Genomic DNA, 18,846 nt, shown 5'->3' with positions numbered 1-18,846 from the left:
TGTAACACATTCAATTCCCAGGAAATTCCCAGGAGATCTCCACAGATGTGAGACTTGCCAATACCCCCAATTTCCTATGCAATAAAATGTGTGGCCATTTGGGCAGCTGGCAAGACAAGCTAACTTCCTGAGGTACAGGAGTTCACACACCCCATCTCAGCAAACATCAAAGGACAGTTTATTTCCCATGATTGGGGAACACCTGGAAGAAAACAATGACACTGTATTGATCCTGTAAAATGTGTACACTTTTGTTGTGTAAGACCAAGGAAAGGATGCAAATTTCCTGCAAGACAATTTCAACTTCTAAATGTTAATTTACAACTGTAATTTGATTATTGAGGGACCCCTTTGATCTTTGGTATAAATACTGGTCAGATTCAACAGACTTTCGTTGACTCTTGAAGGATCAGGAGAGAGGCTTATTTCTCCTGAGAATTTGGAGTCAACCCGAGATGCCTCTCGTTCGCTGCATGCCATGGGGGGGGGGGACTTTGCTTGTATGTTTATATTTCTGTGTATTCTATCAATGTTTAGGAACTAGGATTCTACTGTGTTGGCAGGTTGACCTAGCATCTTGCTGGTCATCTTTCCAGGTGAACCTCTGAATGTTTTTCTATAATAAAGATAAGTTTTATTTTAAGAAGAGACCTTTGAATGTCTCTGCCAGAGCCTTAGTGATTTCCAAGCTTACACCTCTGCCTTTGGTAAGGAGGCGACACTCAGGAGACACACGAACCAGAGGGGGTGTAACCAGAGGGGGTGTGTTGGGACACATAGTTCTCACAACACAAGGTACCTTCCAACTCTAACATTCTATGATTCTATGATGTCATTCCACCAGGCACATTGGTGCGGGGAGGGCTGCTGAGCTGTGGTGGATTGGGGCCCTCAAAAGTGGGGGAAACCCAGCCCCCATTGGGTGGACTACAACCCTAGCAGGATAAAAATTTCAAATGTAAATTTAAAAATATCATTTGTGACCACCTCATTCCATCTATTTTATTACAATTCTTTCATTGAACACTGTCAAATGGGGGGGGGGGGATTTTCAGGCATCTTTCTAAGAAACAAATCTTTTCAAATCACTCATTAAATTACTGATCATGCTTCCTCTTAGTAGTTTTGAGTAACAGAGATGATTTTCCATAAATAAGATTCATTGCTGTTTTAAAAGAGATTCTAAGTTTTCAGCCATTCCCAAAATGCTATTCTTTAAATAACAGCTTACCATCTTCCTGAACAGTGCATTACTTTAAAACTCGTGCTCAGCTTGTACATTAAATATCTGAGATAGCTGCTAAATGTCCTAATAAAATGCCAGGGAGAAATGTAAATCATGACTAAATTTTATGATAAATGACTCATTTGTAAGTCTTGATCTTCTCCTATTTGTAATACAGAAATCCAAGAACAAGTCCCATTTATTACAATAAATTTCAAATGCTGTCTTTATCTGTCTCAATAAATGAACATAAGATCTTTATTTGAAAATTTATATCAGTTACCACTTTTTTCCCCCTGAAGGATGGAGTGTTTTCCCCCTTAAAGCCAATTAGAGCCTAATACATGATATTTTATGATAGAGAAACTGGTGCAAGGAAAAAAAAACATGAACACGTACGTGAACTACGGTTGCCAACCTCCAGGTGTGGCCTGGGGATCTCCTGCTGTAACAACTGATCTCCAGCTGACAGAGATCAGCTCCCCTAGAGAAAATGGCTGCTTCGAAGGGTGCACTCTGTGGCACTGTACCACGCTGAGGCCCCTCCCCTCTCCCGGATCCACCCCCCCAAAGTCTCCAAGTATCTTCCAACCCAGACTGGGCAACCCTAAAATGAACACATGAAGATGCCTTTATACTGAATCAGACCCTTGGTCTATCAAAGACAGTATTGTCTACTCAGACTGGCAGCAGCTCTCCTGGATCTCAGCCATGGGTCATTCATGTCATGTTCTGCCTGTTTCTTTTTAACTGGAGATGCCAGGGGTTGAACCTGGGACCTTCTGCATGCAAAGCAGAGACTCTTCCACTGAGCCACAGCCCATAACATAACATAACATAACATAACATAACATAACATAACGGCAGTCTATGTTCAATTTTTATTATAATAATGCTCTGTTTTTTAAAAAAATCTGAAGATAAGTGTTGGAATGTAGTGAGAATAAAAAGTGCAAAGTTATATAAGCTGTAACTAAAATAGAGCATCACTACATTCCTTCCTCCCAAATGGCCATATCAATATATCTATCTCATTTTAAAAACAATATTTTCCCACACATCTAAGAGGTAGTATACATGTTTCTCTTCCCAATTTTATCTTCACAACAACCCCAAGGGGTAGGTTAAGCTAGGACACTGGGCCAGGATCATCCACCAAGCGTCATGGCAAGATTTGAACCTGGGCCTCTCAAATCTCAGTACAACCCTCTAAACACTAGACCACACTGATATAATCCTAAACAGAGCTACATCCTTCTAATCCCATTAAATCATGACAGTTGAATTGAATTGAACTGAATGCACAACAGTTTTGGCTTGTTGTACGGAAATTCCCTTGCCAGAGTGTTTCTCAGACCATTCTGTTCCCCACAATGGCCAACGTTTAGAGGGATTATACAATTTTTTTTTTAATTTCAAAGTGCATAGTATGCACATCTCTAGAGTGTTCATTTTTGAGGGCCCCCTTCCATACTGTCACCAGTTTCCTTGCCCAACCCCCCCCCCTCCATAGCTGCCATTTCCTACCCACTCCTGGATGGCTTGGGGGGTGTGTGTGTAAAAAAGCAGCTGGCAATTGCCACATCACTATAGCATTATCACCTCTGTGTTAACACTTCATTGCTACTGCAAATACTGCAATAATGACTACGTCCAGAATTGTCACCAAGGGTGATTTGTTGCTTATACAATTATTTAATGAAACATCCCCAAATTCAGTCAAAATATAGAGACTGTGTTATGAGATTGCACTTTGAATATGAACTCAGTAGGAGTCCTCAGCCAAACCAGCTTAATGTTCATGTCTGCAGTTTGGGGATAATATTGACCAACCTGACAGGGTAATCTCTGCAAGAACATAATGCACGTTTTGAAGCATTATGCAGACAATTTTGTATAAATGCTATGTGTTAATATTATCCTTCCCTTTGAAGGATAACAGAAACATAACACTGCTCTAAAATTATTGGCTGAAAAGTCGTGAGAGACATGAAAAACATAATCAGGGAGTACTCCTAGTCTCTAGAAAAACCACTTTGTCTTCTAAAGGGATTTATTTATATTTATTCAAATAGTCCTCCCCCCAGGCTGCTTTGAAAAAATCTTGGAATATGCTGTGATCATCTTAAGTAATATTTAGAAACCACTTGAATTTTCACAGGGACACTGAACTCTTGATAGAAAAGCATTCCCTTACAAATGCCCCCCCCCAAACTCATTGATATAAACTGGGATATTTCACAGTGGCTATTTGACAGTGGTACAGGACTCTCTACATTTCTAATTACAGTTTGGCAATATTTTTTTACAGTATAATCCACAAGCCTCCCTGCATACCTCTTACCAAATCGAACTGAACTTCACGCCCCCCCCCCCCTCCCCGGCTGCGGGCAAACCTCCCGCCCGCCCGCCCTAGGAAGGCTGCGGCCTCCTTTCCCTCGCCGTTCCCCCCTCTCCGGCCTCGTATGGAGAATGGGAGCCCCCGCGGGCACTCGGAGCGGCCGCCCCCTCCTGCCTTTCCCGGCTTGGCGAGGCGGCCCGAGGCGACGTGGGCGAGCGCCGGGGCTTCTGCTCGGCCCAGCCGGTTGACGCCGTGTCTGTGCGTGGTGGGCTTCTTGGTGAGCCGGGCGAGGGAGGGCTGCAAGGCTGGGTGGGAGGAGCAGGAGGAGGAGGAGGTTCAGTGGCCGCCAGCGTGGTGGCCCGAGAGGCCGCGGCTGGGCAGACGAGCGCGGAGTCCCGACTCCTGGAGGGAAGAGGCGCGGCGAGAGGGGCCGCCCGGGGCTGCAGGTGTCTTCCTTGTTCTTTGCCCCCCCCCGGTGACTTGTCTCTGCTCTAGAGATGGTTGCGCTTTCCACGTGGATGCGGCGCTTCTGTGGTGCCACCCAGGTTCCAGCGCAGCAGATTTAAGCTCCGCAGGGCATCATAAAGAGTATTCTCCGCCTTTTGGGATGAAGCCAAAGATCGTATTCACACACACACAAGACTTTTGGGAGACCCAGGTGCAAATCTCAGCCCTTGCCAAGAACCTCCCTGGATGACATTGGACCAGTCACACTTTCTCCGTGCCTAAACCATCTCAGAGTTACTGTGCAGATTAAGCGGAGGAAGACTGAACCATGTATTCCACCCTCAGTTTCTTGGAGGAAAGGGGGGGAAGAGTGATTGATTGAGCTGGGGTTTTTTGCATCATCATAGTAGAATAGAAGGCAAAAGATCAGGCAGCTGTCAGTCTGACAGGTAAACAAGGCAAATATACACACCCAGATGTAAAACTTTGTAGATTCCTGAATGGTGAGAATCATTATGTGATTCTGGAGCATTTAGTAAGCTCAGAACTAAATTAAGTGATGTGGGGTTTTTTTCTAGACTGTATCTATGGCCAGCCAGTGCATTTTTAATTATGTGGGGGTAGTACCAATCCTGTTTACCCCACCAAGCAATGCCCACCACACCTTCCCAGAGAAGTTTTTTCCTTTTGTACATAATAATGTAATGAAATGTCCTCTTTCAGAACTAATATTTAGTTACTTCCTTTGTAACCTGCCTTTCTCCCCAGTGGGCACTTATAGTGGCTTAAATCATTGTCCTCTCCTCCCATTTTATCCTCACAACAAGCCTGTGAGGTAGTTTTAGACTGAGCGTTTCTGACTGGCTCAAGGGCACCCAGCAAGCTTCCATGGCAGAGTGGGCATTCAAACCTGGGTTTCTCAGATCCCAGTGTGACATTTTATGACCACTACACCAGGCTGTTTCTCAGTATCTGTATAGTTGTAAACCTGACCTCAGAGAGTGGTTCAAAAAAATCTGCACGGTAGATCAAAGTCCAGAAAGAGCAGATGTTTCTACAAATCGGTGTGCGCCCTAGGGCTTGCCAAAAGAATAAAATAAAATTCTTTTGCCAAAAAAATATGCCAAAATAAAAAATAAAAAACCATAGGGATGAAAACCAAGGAAAAGTTGTAAAATGCTGAGATCTTGTGAGGTTACCTCATGAGATTTGGGCAGCCATCCGAAATTGCTTTCATTTTGAAGCCCTGGAGTAGGGACAAGCGAAACCACAATGGAAGGGGAGAGGAAAGAAAAATGGATTGAAAGAAAAGAGATGGGGCTGGAGGAAGAAAGGAAGCAGGGAAATGAGGAAACCTGTCAGAGGGAAGATAGGACAGACCAAAAACAAAGTGGCAGATGGAGGGGACTGAAAAAGGTAAGGTAGGTGAGGGGGTGTGTGAAATGGGGCTGTGAGAGGGTTTGGGTTAGGGAGGAGGAGGAGATGCCCTTCTCACCCCCCATGAGTCCCCTGCTTGTCCTTTTGAATACCAAGCCCTGGTGAACAACTGCTGTCCTAGCAATCATTTGATAGTAAAGGTAAAGGTTTCCCTTGCTCGAAAGCCAGTCGAGTCCAACTCTAGGGTTGCGGTGCTCATCTCCGTTTCAAAGCCAAAGAGCCAGCGCTGTCCGAAGACGTTTCCGTGGTCATGTGGCCGGCATGACTAAAAACCAAGGCGCACGGAACGCTGTTACCTTCCCACCGAAGTGGTACCTATTTATCTACTTGCAATTTCTTGCTTTCGAACTGCTAGGTTGGCAGGAGCTGGAACTAGAGACGGGAGCTCACTCCGTCATGCGGCACCCGGGTCTTGAACTGCTGAACTACTGACCTTCCACAGCCTGCAGTTCAGCGTCTTAACCACTTGAGCCACCGATCAAAAACAGAGTGCTAGACTGCTGATACAGCTGAGGCTACAAACTGAGGAGTAGTGGTATTTTATAGAAAATAATTTAGAAAAAACTTGCAAGGATGTGTAAGCACAATATCAAAAGGCACAGGAGTCATCTCTGTGTTGCATAGGTTCGTGCTGATCCCATTGCCCAAGAAACGTGCTTTGTGTTGTCATCCTTCTTGGATCTTGCACAAGGCCCCATTCCAAAGCGTGTTTCAAAATTGCAGTCAAGGTTCAGAAATGTCTAATCTGTGGGTCTCACATATGAATATAGTCACTACTGTCTCATTTGGGGGACAGTTAGTTGTTGTTTTCCCTGGTGAGCAGAATAATAAAATGCAAAGTATAGAAAAATACAGCATGCTAAGTTTGGTGGTGTGGAAAACTTTTGATAGGGAACTAAATGGCAGTACCCTTAAAATACAAGATTTTGGCTTTTGTTAGCTTTACTCCAAATCAATGTTTGTCTATTTTCAGGATTTCTTTGGTGTCAGCATGGTTGTCCCCTTATTAAGCCTTCATGTCAAGTCTTTGGGAGCAAGCCCAACAGTGGCAGGAGTGGTAGGTAAGCACACCCTACCACTTTATAAGCAAATAAGGATGGTGAGGCTCTTTTGGAAAAAAAGTCTCTAACACTACTCAACCAAGCCACACTAGCAAGATGTCCTACAAAAATCCTGGTATAAATACACAACTGATGTTTAATTTAGTGAAAGTGGATCTTGCGATATTTGTTTGCCCTACATGGGCAAAAAAGTTTTTCCAGAGGCTCTCTGTGCTGTGATTTCAGAAAAGCTGAGCAAATGTGGCCACTAAAGGATGTGACACTTGGACAATAAACATGCCAGGGAGACTTAATAGAAGACCCCTTAGGATATCAGGAGGCTTGGAACTTGCAGAGATGGCTAAGCTCCTTTGGAAGGTGGGAGGAAAGTGGGCTCTTCCTGTGGAAGGAAAGTCCACTGCTTATGTTACATCTGCATACTCTTTAGGCCTGAACTACCTGAAACATTTCTGCCCGAATCAGATTAGGCTCTCATTCTCTGTAGCTAGACAGCAGCTGCAGGGAATATATTTTCCAGAGCTCCACAGGGCCTGATTTGTATTTGGACTGTGACACTAGAGAAAAGGGGGCTTCAGCTCTGTGCTATTTTCTCAACCCAAAAAGCCCATGGGGGGGCTTTTTGCCTTTTTGCAAATATACACATCCTTGTTCTATTTATACGTTTTGCTGTGTAAATACTGTGTGTGTTTTATTTCTATGCTTTAATGTGGAGTTTCGAAAGTCTGTTGCTGTGAACTAAAATGTAGGCCTGTAGAGTACGAAAGAAGCGGGCTGGATGGGTGAGTGAAGTGCGTTATGATTAGAGGGCAGCCGCTCTCTAGAGAGTGGAATTGACTTTGTTCAGAGAGGGGCTTTGTGTGAGAGTTAGAGTGCTGAGCAGTGTGTGTGTGTTTGGAGGAAGGAGCTGGGGTGAGCTGCTGTACAGTGTGAGAGAAATCTGTGTGGAAGTTATTAGCCTGGGTGGCAAACTGGGAAGTTAATCTGTGTAGAGTCACAAAGAAAAGAGAGAAAAATGTTTCCTTCGCTATGATGGTTCCTTATTTAGGAGTGCTATTTATATGCTGTACTGATATTATTGTCTCATCACCAGGGGTCATTTCGGGGGGGACGCGGGGGGACGGTGTCCCCCGGGTGAGGTGTGGGTGGGCGGGGCACATGATGAAGCCCGGCCCCCTGCTTCCGGCCCTCATTCAGCCAGGAGGAGGCAGGAGAAGAGGGAGGGTAAGTTGCTTCCTCCCTGCCTCTCCCCACCCCTGCCTGCCTGGGGCCAGGGAGGGCCTTCGCGGGGCTTCCTTGCACTCCCGCCGGCCTTGCAGAGGGGGTGTGGCCTTATGACACACTTCCGGTGATGTCAGGGTGTGTGGCATATGCTAATGAGTTATGCTAATGAGTACCCCTAGCTCTTTTTCTATGAAATGACCCCTGCTCATCACAATCTTTTAAGATTAACAGGTAGACTCATTTAACTATCCACCATCTGTTGACCAGGTTTAAACAGTGCAGAGAAAAGCTTTCTTAGTGGCTGTTCCACAAATGCAGACATCTCTTGATCTGGAAGAATGTTTTTCAAGCTTCCTTCCCACAGATTACCCTTTTCATATTCATTTATCTCTGTGCCTGTCACCTATGGAATATTTAAGATTGTAGATTAGGCCGAGGTGCATTCTGTTTTCCCAGTGTTCTTGACAGACTTGCTAAATAATGAATTTATCCCAAGAAACGTCCTTTAAGGAACCGATCTGACCCAAGAGAGGCGACCAGGAACTACTATCACAACTTGAGCTGGGAGATACTTGTTTCTGCATGATCGAAAATATGTTGCAAAATTCCTTCTTAGTAGTATCATTAATATTTTGCTTTCTATGCGCTTCGTACTTTTAGGATCTTTATATGGACTACTGCAGCTCTTTTCCAGCACCTTGGTGGTAAGTTTGTGTTTCTGGACCTTTTAAAAGTTGCTGATTTTAAATGGCCTGGAATCGACCAATGACACTCTGGGTGGTAGCCTATCCATTCTAAGAGTCTGTCCTCAAGACCAAGATTCCTCAACTTCATAGCAGAAGGAGGAGAGGAGGAGGAGGAGACTGGATTTATACCCCACCCTTCACTCGAAGTCTCAGAGCGGCTTACAAACTCCTTTCCCTTCCCCTCCCCACAACAGACACCCTGTGAGGTGAGTGGGGCTGAGAGAACTCTGACACAAACTGCTATTTTTCAAGGACAGCTCTGACAGAGCTTGTGACTGACCCAAGGTCACATCAGCAGGTGCAAGTGGAGGAGTGGGGAATCGAACCCGGTTCTCCCAGATTAGAGTCCGCACACTTAACCACTACACCAAACTGGCCTGTAGTCCCAGTTCAGAGTGTGCTTTGTTGCTTTGCTTCTTGGGCACCCTTGACCAAGTCACTATCAATCTAACCAAAGGTAATTGCCTGAGTAAATAAGGTTTATTAGTTGTTGTAGGTTTTCCAGGCTGTATGGCTGTGGTCTTGGCATTGTAGTACCTGACATTTCGCCAGCAGTTGTGACTGGCATCCTCCGAGGTCTAACACAGAAAGATGGAATACTCTCTGTGTCAATATGAGAAGAAAAAAATGGCAGGCAGGTAATTTATATCTACTCAGAAAGGTGGGGTAGGGCTGAGTCATTATCTTGTAGGAGTTTCCCAGGCTGTGACATGCTAATGGGAAACTCCTACAAGATAATGACTCAGCCCTACCCCACCTTCCTGAGTAGATCTAAATTACCTGCCTGCCATTTTTTTTCTTCTCACCTTGACACAGAGAGTACTCCATCTTTCTGTGTTATGTGTCTGAGGATGCCAGTCACAGCTGCTGGCGAAACGTCAGGTCCTACAATGCCAAGACCACGGCCATACAGCCCAGAAAATCTACAACAACTAATCAACTCCAGCCCTGAAAGTCTTCGACAACATATTAAATAAGGTTTGTTATATAACATTCTGTGCAGGCTGAAAAGTACTGTAGAAGACACAATGTGATGCCAACACTGAATATATGGGAAAGTTTGGAATTGGGTAAATGGAGAAGGCAAGATCAGGGAAGGTTCCCCCCCCCTTTTTTTTCTCCTTTCTTTAAACTGGCCCATCGATCACAAAAGTTTGTGATGCCTCCATTATTTTTAAAAATCATGAGTGAAAAGCCCGTGTGGTATAGTGGTTAAAGTTTTGGATTAGGATCCGGGAAAGTCAAGTTCAAGTCCCCACTTGTGCCGTGGAAGCTCTGTGGGTGACCTTGGGCCCGTCACACACTCTCAGCCTAACCTACCTCACAAGGCTGTTGTGAGGATAAAATGGAGGAGAAGAGAATGATGTGACCTGCTTTTGAGTCCCCATTGGGGTGAAAGGCGGTATGTAAATAGGTAAAGGAAATAAATAAAAAGAAGTCTGAAGACTCTTCAAACGCCTACGTTTTTTAGAAGCTAGAAAAAGTAATTCAGTATTTGCTGCTGTTGTGTCTTTATCTGTTGTACAGAAATAATGTACAAATATTGGCGACACTGAAATTATCATCACAGCATTCTAACAAAGATGACTGATAACGTATTTCAGTTTGATATGTTCTTATATATTTAAAGAAAATAGATATGCAAACTGCTTATAGTAGACCCCTGTGATTAAAGCGCTTTTTCTGTTTTGTTCAGGGATCTTGGAGTGATATAGTAGGAAGACCCTATTGCCTACTTTCCTGCATTCTGTTCAGTGCATTGGGTTATTTTGTCCTTGGCATGTCCACAAATATGTTTTTATTTGCTGTCGCCCGGATTATTGTTGGTAAGTAGCTATTTGGCAATTTAGGTCCAAGTCTGGTGCATCTTTATGTTGACAATACGAATCATAGATCATTTCATTGTCTAGTTGAGAGAAGAAACCATTAATAACTAAATGTAGTAGATGTAATCCACCCAAAGTTAAGCACTTTTATGTTCCATTTTCTCAGTGGGGAAGTTAAGCAGTATTTCTTCTTCTACGGTTCAAGATCATATATCTTTAAAAATGGCTTCTGGTTGCATTGCTTCTCTCTGCAGCCTGTGCTCTATAGTATGAATTTGATAGTTTGTCGGCTGTATTATGTTAAAAACTTTTCTTGTTAACTTGTAGGAATTTTTAAACACACGCACTCTGTTTCAAAAGTTCTCATTTCTGACTTGGTTTCCGAGAGAGAGCGCCTCCTTGTCATAGGACACTTCAACGGAGCCTCCAATTTTGGATTCATTCTTGGACCAATGGTTGGAGGCTACCTTACGGAGCTAGAGGGTGGCTTTTACCTGACAGCCTTCATCTGTGCTTCGATTTTCATCCTGAATGCTGGTACGTTGTTTGAATTCTCACACTTAACAGCTTCTGGAAATTGATGGTCGTTTGTAATCATTGTAATTTTTTTAACGGAGAGTAATGTTTTTTGCAGTAGTGCAGATGCTCAAGACGGTTGCACATTAGACACATGCTGATGGGAAGGGATCACCATGGACGTGTTAAGAACAGTGATGGTGGCTACTCTGGCTTGTTTGCAAGCGCATCATGCATCACACAATACCACTGACTCAGCTTAAGAGTAAAAGATGGCTCTGGTTAGGACCTGGCTAACAAAATATTGACACATTATTTTCACATCCCAGAAAAGCAAACACCACCAATTGGAAACAACATTTAACATGTACATAGCAATCATTTTCTGATTCCATCTCTAATAAGTTATCTCATTAATTTTACCAATTGTGTATTTCATGTCTTTCTACAGCATTATCAAAATTTATTCTGTTACTATTATTTTTTAAATTTTCAATTATCTCCCTATATAATTCCAGATATTAAACCACTTTATGCATAGTACTTTCATAATTACGAATCTATCTAATTCTGTCTTCACCCAGTTTCCATTTTAATTTTACATTTTACATTCATTCATTACTATTAACTCTTAATTTTGCTAAGATGATCATAACCCATATAAAAGGGGAAAGAGCCATCACATCGCTCCCTATTTCAGCCTTTTCAATTCTGTTCATTTTTCAGCAGAGATAGTTGTAACAGAGATATCTTTCTACATATTTATTTATTTTTTGGCTCAACCTACAGTATCACAGCTATAAAGTTCATTATTTTTGTTTTATTTTATTATTTATTTGTTTGTTTTTTGTTTTTTAATGCAGAAATTTATTTATTTATTTAAGGGTCCGTATCTTGATGATTCTTTTTCTTAGGCCATTTTGCCCATGGGAAGCAACTACACATCCTATTTTAACTATGATTACACAAATAAAGACCTATATTTCCTTTACTCATTCTTTCCAATTTTATTCTTAAAAATCAGGATAATTCCCCTAGGTAGTGATATATTAATCCCCAAACCATACCTTAAAAGCCAGTATAATTTCTCTAATGCTCCAAAGTATCTTATATCTGAAAGCACTGTTGCTGAATGTCTTTGAGAAAATACGTGTTGATTGGCGTACTCCATCCCTCACAGATCTCTTAGAGCCATTTTGTACTTTATGCAGCACTTGTGTGGTCCACAGCTATGCTTGTCCATTGCAGGTTCAGGAGACATAGACTCGTTGTTCACTCTTCACATTCTCATTGCAGCACTGATTTGTCTGTGGCAAGCAAACACAAGTTTTGCATGCAGTGTGAAGAGGGCTTTAGCTTCCAGTGTTCTACATTTCGGAAACAGTTCAAGGTAGCAAGCTGTGTTTTGTTAACCTTTTTAAAAAATATTTTCTCAAAAAAAATTGGGATACAAAAGGGAAGAGAGGTAGGGGGAAATATAGATTCAACAAATTTATCATATATTATGGGTTGTTACATACAACAAGTAAAATCAGAGTATTATCAGATAGAATACATTTATCAGATATAGAAGCAGGCAATAAAACATCATTGTCAACCATTCTTGATGCTTTCATATTTCATGGGTGTGACTTGAGACCTCTTCTAGCAGGGGATCCAAATAATTTGAAAGTTCGGTTGTTTTTTTCAGAGGCTCTTTTTCTAGCACTGTTTCTGTAAGTAAAATGGTGTATGCGTAATAAACTGTATAACTAGATTTTATACAGTTTGGTGTAGTGGTTAAGTGCACGGACACTAATCTGGGAGAACCGGGTTTGATTCCCCACTCCTCCACTTGCACCTGGCTGGATGACCTTGGGCAAGCCATAGTTCTGGCACAGCTGTTCTTGAAAAAGAGCAGTTTGTGTCAGAGCTCTCTCTGCCCCACCTACCTCACAGGGTGTCTTTTGTGGGGAGGGGAAGGGAAAGGAGCTTGTAAGCCGCTCTGAGACTCCTTTGGGTAGTGAAGGGCGAGGTATAAATCCAGTCTCTTCTCTTCTACACACACTAAAAGCTTCTTTATCTGACTGTTGTGGGAAAGGGGCATTGTTGGTTAACCAGATATGCAGTATACTTAAGTACTACCCAGAGGACTCTGCCGCATCCAATCCCCACCCCATTGGGAACACCATGGTGAGCAAATGCAATCTTCCCATTGAACCCCAGGCAGTTTCTTTCGTGTTGGCTGATGTTAACCCTGAGCTGTGGCCAAATTTTTCTCTCTTATGATATCTGTAAGATGCTCTTCCATTACGCATTACTGTGACAACTTGAAGGGTTTTAATACTTTTAATGCTATTTTATTAGTGATATAATGCTTTTTATTTATTACTTGCAAATGTTTCTATGATCTGTGTTTTAAATGAATTGTATCGCTCAGCTCAAGACCTCAGGCCAATGGAGCTTATTGTTAGTAAAGCAAAGGGAACACCATGGTGACAGCCCCATGCTTGGTGGGGACCACCCCCCCCCCCGGTCATCCTACACAGGAGGCAGACAAGTGGGCCAGTTGCCCAGGAATCCTCTGGCAGTCGGCTCCTAAAAGCTCTAGGCATACTGATGGGGAAAGGAGACACCTGAAGATGGTATCAGCTGACAGTGCCATCTGTCAGAAGCCCCGCAGTGGTTGGAGGGGCAGGAGTGAGGGGCATGTGTGCCCAAAGACATTGGTATAGGCAGGGCTTTTTTGGTAGAAAAAGCCCAGCAGGAACTCATTAGCATAATAGGCCACACCCAACAGCAGAAACTCATTAGCATATTAGGCCACACCCCTGACAGCACAGCTCATTGGCATATTAGGCCGCACCCCCATGTTACCAGAAGTGTGCTTATCCAGCCACACCCACCTTTTGCTTCTTATTCTGTTTACCTTGTTTGTTGTCAAAACCCGGGGCTTTTTTGTAGCAGGAACCCCTTTGCATGTTAGGCCACACACCTCTAATGTAGCCAATCCTAATGAGTTTCTGATGTTGGGTGTGGCCTATAATGCTAATAAGTTCCTGCTGGGCGTGGCCAACTTGGGAGCCAGCCGGAACTCCGTTCCTGTGCTTTCCTGCCCAAAAATAGCCGTGGGTATAGGGTGGCTGAGGGGCACGGCCAGTCAGCTGGGCATCCTAGATAATCAAGTGCTGGATAACAAAGCTCTTACTGTATTTTGTATTCCACCCTAGGCAGTCTCTCTAAGGTAGCTGTCTAATACTTGCTTGCAAACGCTGGATATTGTTTCAGTAAATAATTGGTGTAGTCCCATCACAGCTAAAAACTATGTTTCCTTTTAATGCAGCGTCAGGCCTTACAAGTTACGTGATTGTCCACAATGGAGAATACCTTTTTGGATTACCTACATTTGATTCACTCTGCTCTTCTGCACTAACCCTTTTCTTTCTTCATTTTACTTTTTTTAAAAAAAAAAAAACCTGCGAACACTATCAACTCTCATTTGCACAGCTTCATAAAAGGCCAGACACAATCCTTAACTTTGTGCCAATATTCTTTGCAGGCCTTTGCTGGATGCTGCTCTCATATGAAGAAAACGCACATGGTAAAGAAAGGTTCGGTAGCAAGAAAGCAAGATCCAGCCCCTCAGCGGAAGCAAAACAAAGCCTGCAGATCAAATCTGTACCCGACGAAGCCACAAAGTGTCATATTCTTGCCAGATCATCTTGGACTGAGGTGGTCTCTATGCTGAAGAATCTTGGCAGCATTGCAAGTTCTGATCTGTGGGATATTTTTCTTGTACGACTACTGATGTCTGTTTCCATCATGCTGTACCATAGCAACTTTGTCTTGGCACTGGAAGAAAGGTTTGGGATGAAGCCGAAACACACTGGCTACCTCATAAGCTACAGCAGCACGCTCGGAGTCGCCGCCGGTTTCCTGCTCGGACCAATTGCAAGACTGTATCGGCGCAATAACCATGCCATTTTATTACGATCCACCATCCTCACTTGTTCACTGCTGATGCTGTATTCTGTATCAGCCAGTATGTGGACAGTGGTCTTGTCCTCCACCATTCTGGCATTTTCAACTACCGTTGGACGTACTTGCATTACTGACCTTGAGTTGACTCTGGGCAGGGACCAGGCCAGTGGCATGCTCATAGGCATCGGTCAGTCTGTGTCAGCTATGGGCCGCATAGTTGCCCCTCTTCTCTCAGGGATTGCCCAGGAGTTCAGTCCGTGTGGGCCCCCCAGTCTCGGAGCTGTGTTGGGGTTTGTCGCTGTTCTGATCATGTTTTTTAATCAACCACGATACCGTAGCGAGAGGGACTCCAAATTGAAAATTGCGTAGTGGACTGTTCATTGTAGTCTTGAATGAATAGCCAAGCAGTTGAGAGAAAGGAAGATGTGGTATCAAAGATCTGAAACACGGAGGTTCCAGTTAATTCTTTCAGGAAGTATGTTGCAAAGTCTTCTGAGACCAGTGGTTTGTCGACCCGTTGTCTGGACGGAACTACAGTGAGAGTCACACAGCTAAAGAATATTACTGTCTCTAGTACAAACAGAATGTTATTGAGCACTGCTCTAGCATTTTTTTTAAAGAAATGTCAGTCTGAAAGGATGCTGTCTCCAAACGTTTGATACCACCAGTAGTCAAAATGTGACTACAGTTGTGCATTACCAATATACCTGACATTGGGGAATGGAGCTTATGAGGTGAGCCTCTGATTCAGAGGTAAAATTAGATCTCAGAATATGAGGTAGATCCTGAAGAGGTGCAGACAGTTGCTGGAACGGATGCAGGATGAGACCTGAGGCTTTCCCACAGTGCTGATGTTATTCTACACACAAAAGTGGCACAGAGACCCTGGATATATGCAATGTGTGTGTGTGTGTTTTCTTCCACCAGTGCTTTCATTCTTGCTTTAGCACCGTTGTAGTGGAGTGGGGATTATTCTTCCTGGGATCTGGCCACCCGGGAGGTCAGAAAGCCAGAGCTGAAATATGCAGGGAGAATAAAAATTTGCTGTGCTTTCAAAGGAAGCTCTCACACCTGCCCCTTTTCTTCCTTTTGCTTGGTTTTTACCCGGGTTGAATGCTCTTTCCAGTGGTGCAAAGTGCCATGTCCCCAAAGCCTCGTAGGTGTCTCTTGTATTTGCCATGGAGAAGCAGAGCAGGAAGGAGGATTGCCCTCCCCCTGCAGCAAAGAGCCTTGGGAAGGGGGTTGTGGCTGGAGCACCCTCTCTCCCACTGAGTACAGCCAACACACACACTTTCCAGAGAGTTCAGTGAGCTCAGTTTTTCTAGGTGGTGAAGGACCATTCGTTTGGCAAGCAGGAACAAGAGTTTTGCATGATGTATTAAAGCGTGATATGATGTCACTGCTATTGAAGTTAAAATAAGTTTGATGATGATGATCACTAACACAAAGTTCAGAGTAGGAAACCGTTTTCCCAGTGCTGTTCTACTTTCGTAGTTTGTTTTCTGAAAGCTGAGCTTTGAAAAATAGATGTATATATTCTTCAGGGAAATCCCAGTTCTCGTACCACAGATCAGCTGCTTGGTTTAATCAGCTGCATTTAGAATGCAATAAAATTAAGTTTGGGCTTTTGTTCAGTTAAAATGGCATTGGTGCAGGGCTACGCAGTTGCAACCCACCAAGCTTGAACATAGGCAACCAACTTAGTGTTATACCGACAAGGTGTGCAGTAATGCAACCCTGAATTTGAATCTCAAGGCAGACAGCATGATTGAGCACCTGGTGGGCTCTTCCAGCTTGGTAGATCCCACTTGAAACTAAAAAGAATGTGATGTATTCAATGAATGTTAAGTTTACCAAATGGGCAAGATAGAAATAGGTCACATATCTTTTAAGTCACTTCTGTAATTCTAAGCGCACGGGATTGAATCCAGTAGAAAGGGATGATTCTTCAGCGTCTCCCCCCCCCCAGAATAGCTCCAACTCCCCCCCCCCCTTGCATGCCATTCCTTACAGGGAGGTCCCCTGTTTCTCAAGAGCAGGATTTGGGGGGAGATTTGGGGCTGTAGTGGGAAGTAGAGAAATCCCAGTCTGGTAATGGGAATATTTTCTGTCTGGATACTTTGCACAAGATCTAACCCATTTGGAGACAAGTTCCATCAAAACCTGTGACGCTTAGGACATCGCTATAGATTGCACACAGGCATGTAACCAGTATGTGCTTTTGGTGGAAGCCTTTGGGGGGGGGGGGGGGGAGAAGAACTTCAGTGAGGTAGCTGTAATAACTTACTTCCAGGAAAGTGTGCATGGGAAACCCTTAAAGACAAATACAGCATTCAACTAAGTACAATCCAAAACAGAAAATTACAAAGCTGCTTATAAATTATATAAATCCAGAAAAACTAATTGGATTGTTTATATTGTGTATTATATACATCGGGGAGGGACTTTGTTTTGTTCTGTTTGTATATATGTGAAGTATTTGGGACAAAAAGGGCCAGTAAAACTATGGTCTCAGGGTCTCACTGTTGGGGGGGGGGTTTAAAGCAGTTTGAACCAGCTTTGAATTGTTTTCTCCAAAGGTACGTCGCTTAATTGCACTAAAATGTTTTAAAGGGGAAATAAAAAGAGAAGGATGCCCACTTGTCCTGTGTGCCTTAGTCGTTGTCCACTTCCTCTTTGGTCCAGCTGGTATCATAATTGCGTACCTTGCATTCCAAAATATCGGTCATGTTTTAAATTTGGAGAGTTAATTGCTTTTGAAATATGACAGCAAAATTTTTAGTATCTTACTAGCACAGTGCTTTTGTATGCAGTATATACAGCAATTACAACTTTTTGTGACATCCAGCTCAAAACATACTGCACAGTAGTTTAAAACATGTATGTGACATAACCATAGGTATGGTTGCCAAACCCTAAGTGATTGCATTCACAAACCTGTTTATATTTTTAGATAACACACGTGGGGAACCCCTATGTGCAGATTTAGATATCTGCACATAGGGGGCTGTTGAGAATTAGATACATGGACACTTGGAGACCCGCAAGAAACTTTGCTTCCTCCCCTCTCCCCCTACCTCTCTCACTCTTTCTGCCTTCCTTTTTTTACTCTCTATCACTCCTCCATGCATGTTACTTCCTGGCTCTTTCTGCCTCCTCATCATTCTCTTTGTTTTTCCGCCTCCCCACCTCATCACACTTCCTGCCCCCATCACTCTCCCATCCTCCTGCCTGCTTTCTCCCCCCACCCCACACAGCAGTGGTGGTGGTGCTTCCAGCCACCCTCCTGCTTCCTCTCCCCCCACAGCAGCAGTGGCAGCTTTCCAGGAATCACAACAGATCTCCCAGCTACAGAGATCAATTCACCTTGGGGCTGCCAGCTCCAAGTTGGGAAATTCCTGGAGATTTAGGGGTGGAACCTTGGGACAGTGAGCTTGGGGAGGCAAGCAGCCTCAGAAAAGTATAATGCCATAGACTCAACCTTCAAAAGCAGCCATTTTATCCAGGTTAACTGATTTCTCACCTGGACAACAGTTGTAATCTGGGTGATCTCCTGCCCTCACCTGGAGGCTGGCAATGGTAGTTTTTGTGGAGGAAATGGCTAGTTTGGAGGATGAAGTCTACGGCATTATACCCATTCTGAAGTTCCTCCCCTCCTCAAACCCCACCATCCCCAGGCTCCACCTCTCAAATGTCCAGGAATTTCCCAATCTGGAGTTGGCAACCCTATTTCCTTCACAGCCAACCTACCTTTATCTGCCTCTCTGTCTTCAGCTTTCCATCTCCACCCCCTTCCCCACAGCCTCTACCTAGGAAAATTACAGTCTCTCTCTACAGTGGGGACCAAAGCAGCTTATATTATTCTCTCCTTTTTATCTGCACAAAAACCCTGTAAGGTTGGTTAGGCTGAAAGCATGTGACTGGTCCAAAATCAGCCAGTCAGCTTCCACCACAAGATGGGGATCTGTACCTGGGTCTTGCAGACTCTACTCTGAAGCTCTAACTGCTGTACCACACTGGCTTTCATAGGGTGGCTGCTGTTGAAGAGTCGCAAGCAGCCAGGCCT

At 43.7% G+C, this 18,846-nt stretch overlaps 1 protein-coding gene across 2 annotated transcripts; it reads left to right on the top strand.

Annotated features, from left to right (window-relative positions):
• The first annotated feature begins 3,644 nt into the window (after positions 1 to 3,644).
• MFSD9 (major facilitator superfamily domain containing 9) lies at positions 3,645 to 16,739 on the top strand. Of its 2 annotated transcripts, XM_015410922.1 has the most exons (6): positions 3,645 to 3,843; positions 6,424 to 6,511; positions 8,393 to 8,436; positions 10,175 to 10,304; positions 10,632 to 10,841; positions 14,359 to 16,739. In XM_015410922.1, exons 1-6 carry the CDS (start codon positions 3,691 to 3,693, stop codon positions 15,147 to 15,149), a joined length of 1,416 nt encoding a protein of 471 aa, XP_015266408.1. In that variant the 5' UTR covers positions 3,645 to 3,690; the 3' UTR covers positions 15,150 to 16,739. The 2 variants fall into 2 exon arrangements, with proteins under 2 accessions (XP_015266408.1, XP_015266415.1); XM_015410929.1 differs by lacking the exons at positions 3,645 to 3,843; positions 6,424 to 6,511 and adding an exon at positions 7,266 to 7,290.
• The last annotated feature ends 2,107 nt before the right edge of the window (positions 16,740 to 18,846 follow it).

The sequence above is a fragment of the Gekko japonicus genome, unplaced genomic scaffold, assembly GCF_001447785.1.
Source record: "Gekko japonicus isolate JY-2015 unplaced genomic scaffold, Gekko_japonicus_V1.1 scaffold353, whole genome shotgun sequence".
NCBI classification, from domain to species: Eukaryota; Metazoa; Chordata; class Lepidosauria; order Squamata; family Gekkonidae; genus Gekko; species Gekko japonicus.
The sequence above is the reverse complement of the archived record's forward strand: the minus strand, read 5'-3'. Positions and strand labels throughout refer to the sequence as shown.

Excerpts from the sequence above, each read along its gene's own strand:
- MFSD9 (XM_015410922.1), top strand. The coding sequence starts at position 3,691 with ATGGAGAATGGGAGCCCCCGCGGGCACTCGGAGCGGCCGCCCCCTCCT. Across the intron at positions 6,512-8,392 it reads AACAGTGGCAGGAGTGGTAG|GATCTTTATATGGACTACTG; the intron begins GTAAGCACACCC and ends TCGTACTTTTAG. Across the intron at positions 10,305-10,631 it reads TGTCGCCCGGATTATTGTTG|GAATTTTTAAACACACGCAC; the intron begins GTAAGTAGCTAT and ends GTTAACTTGTAG.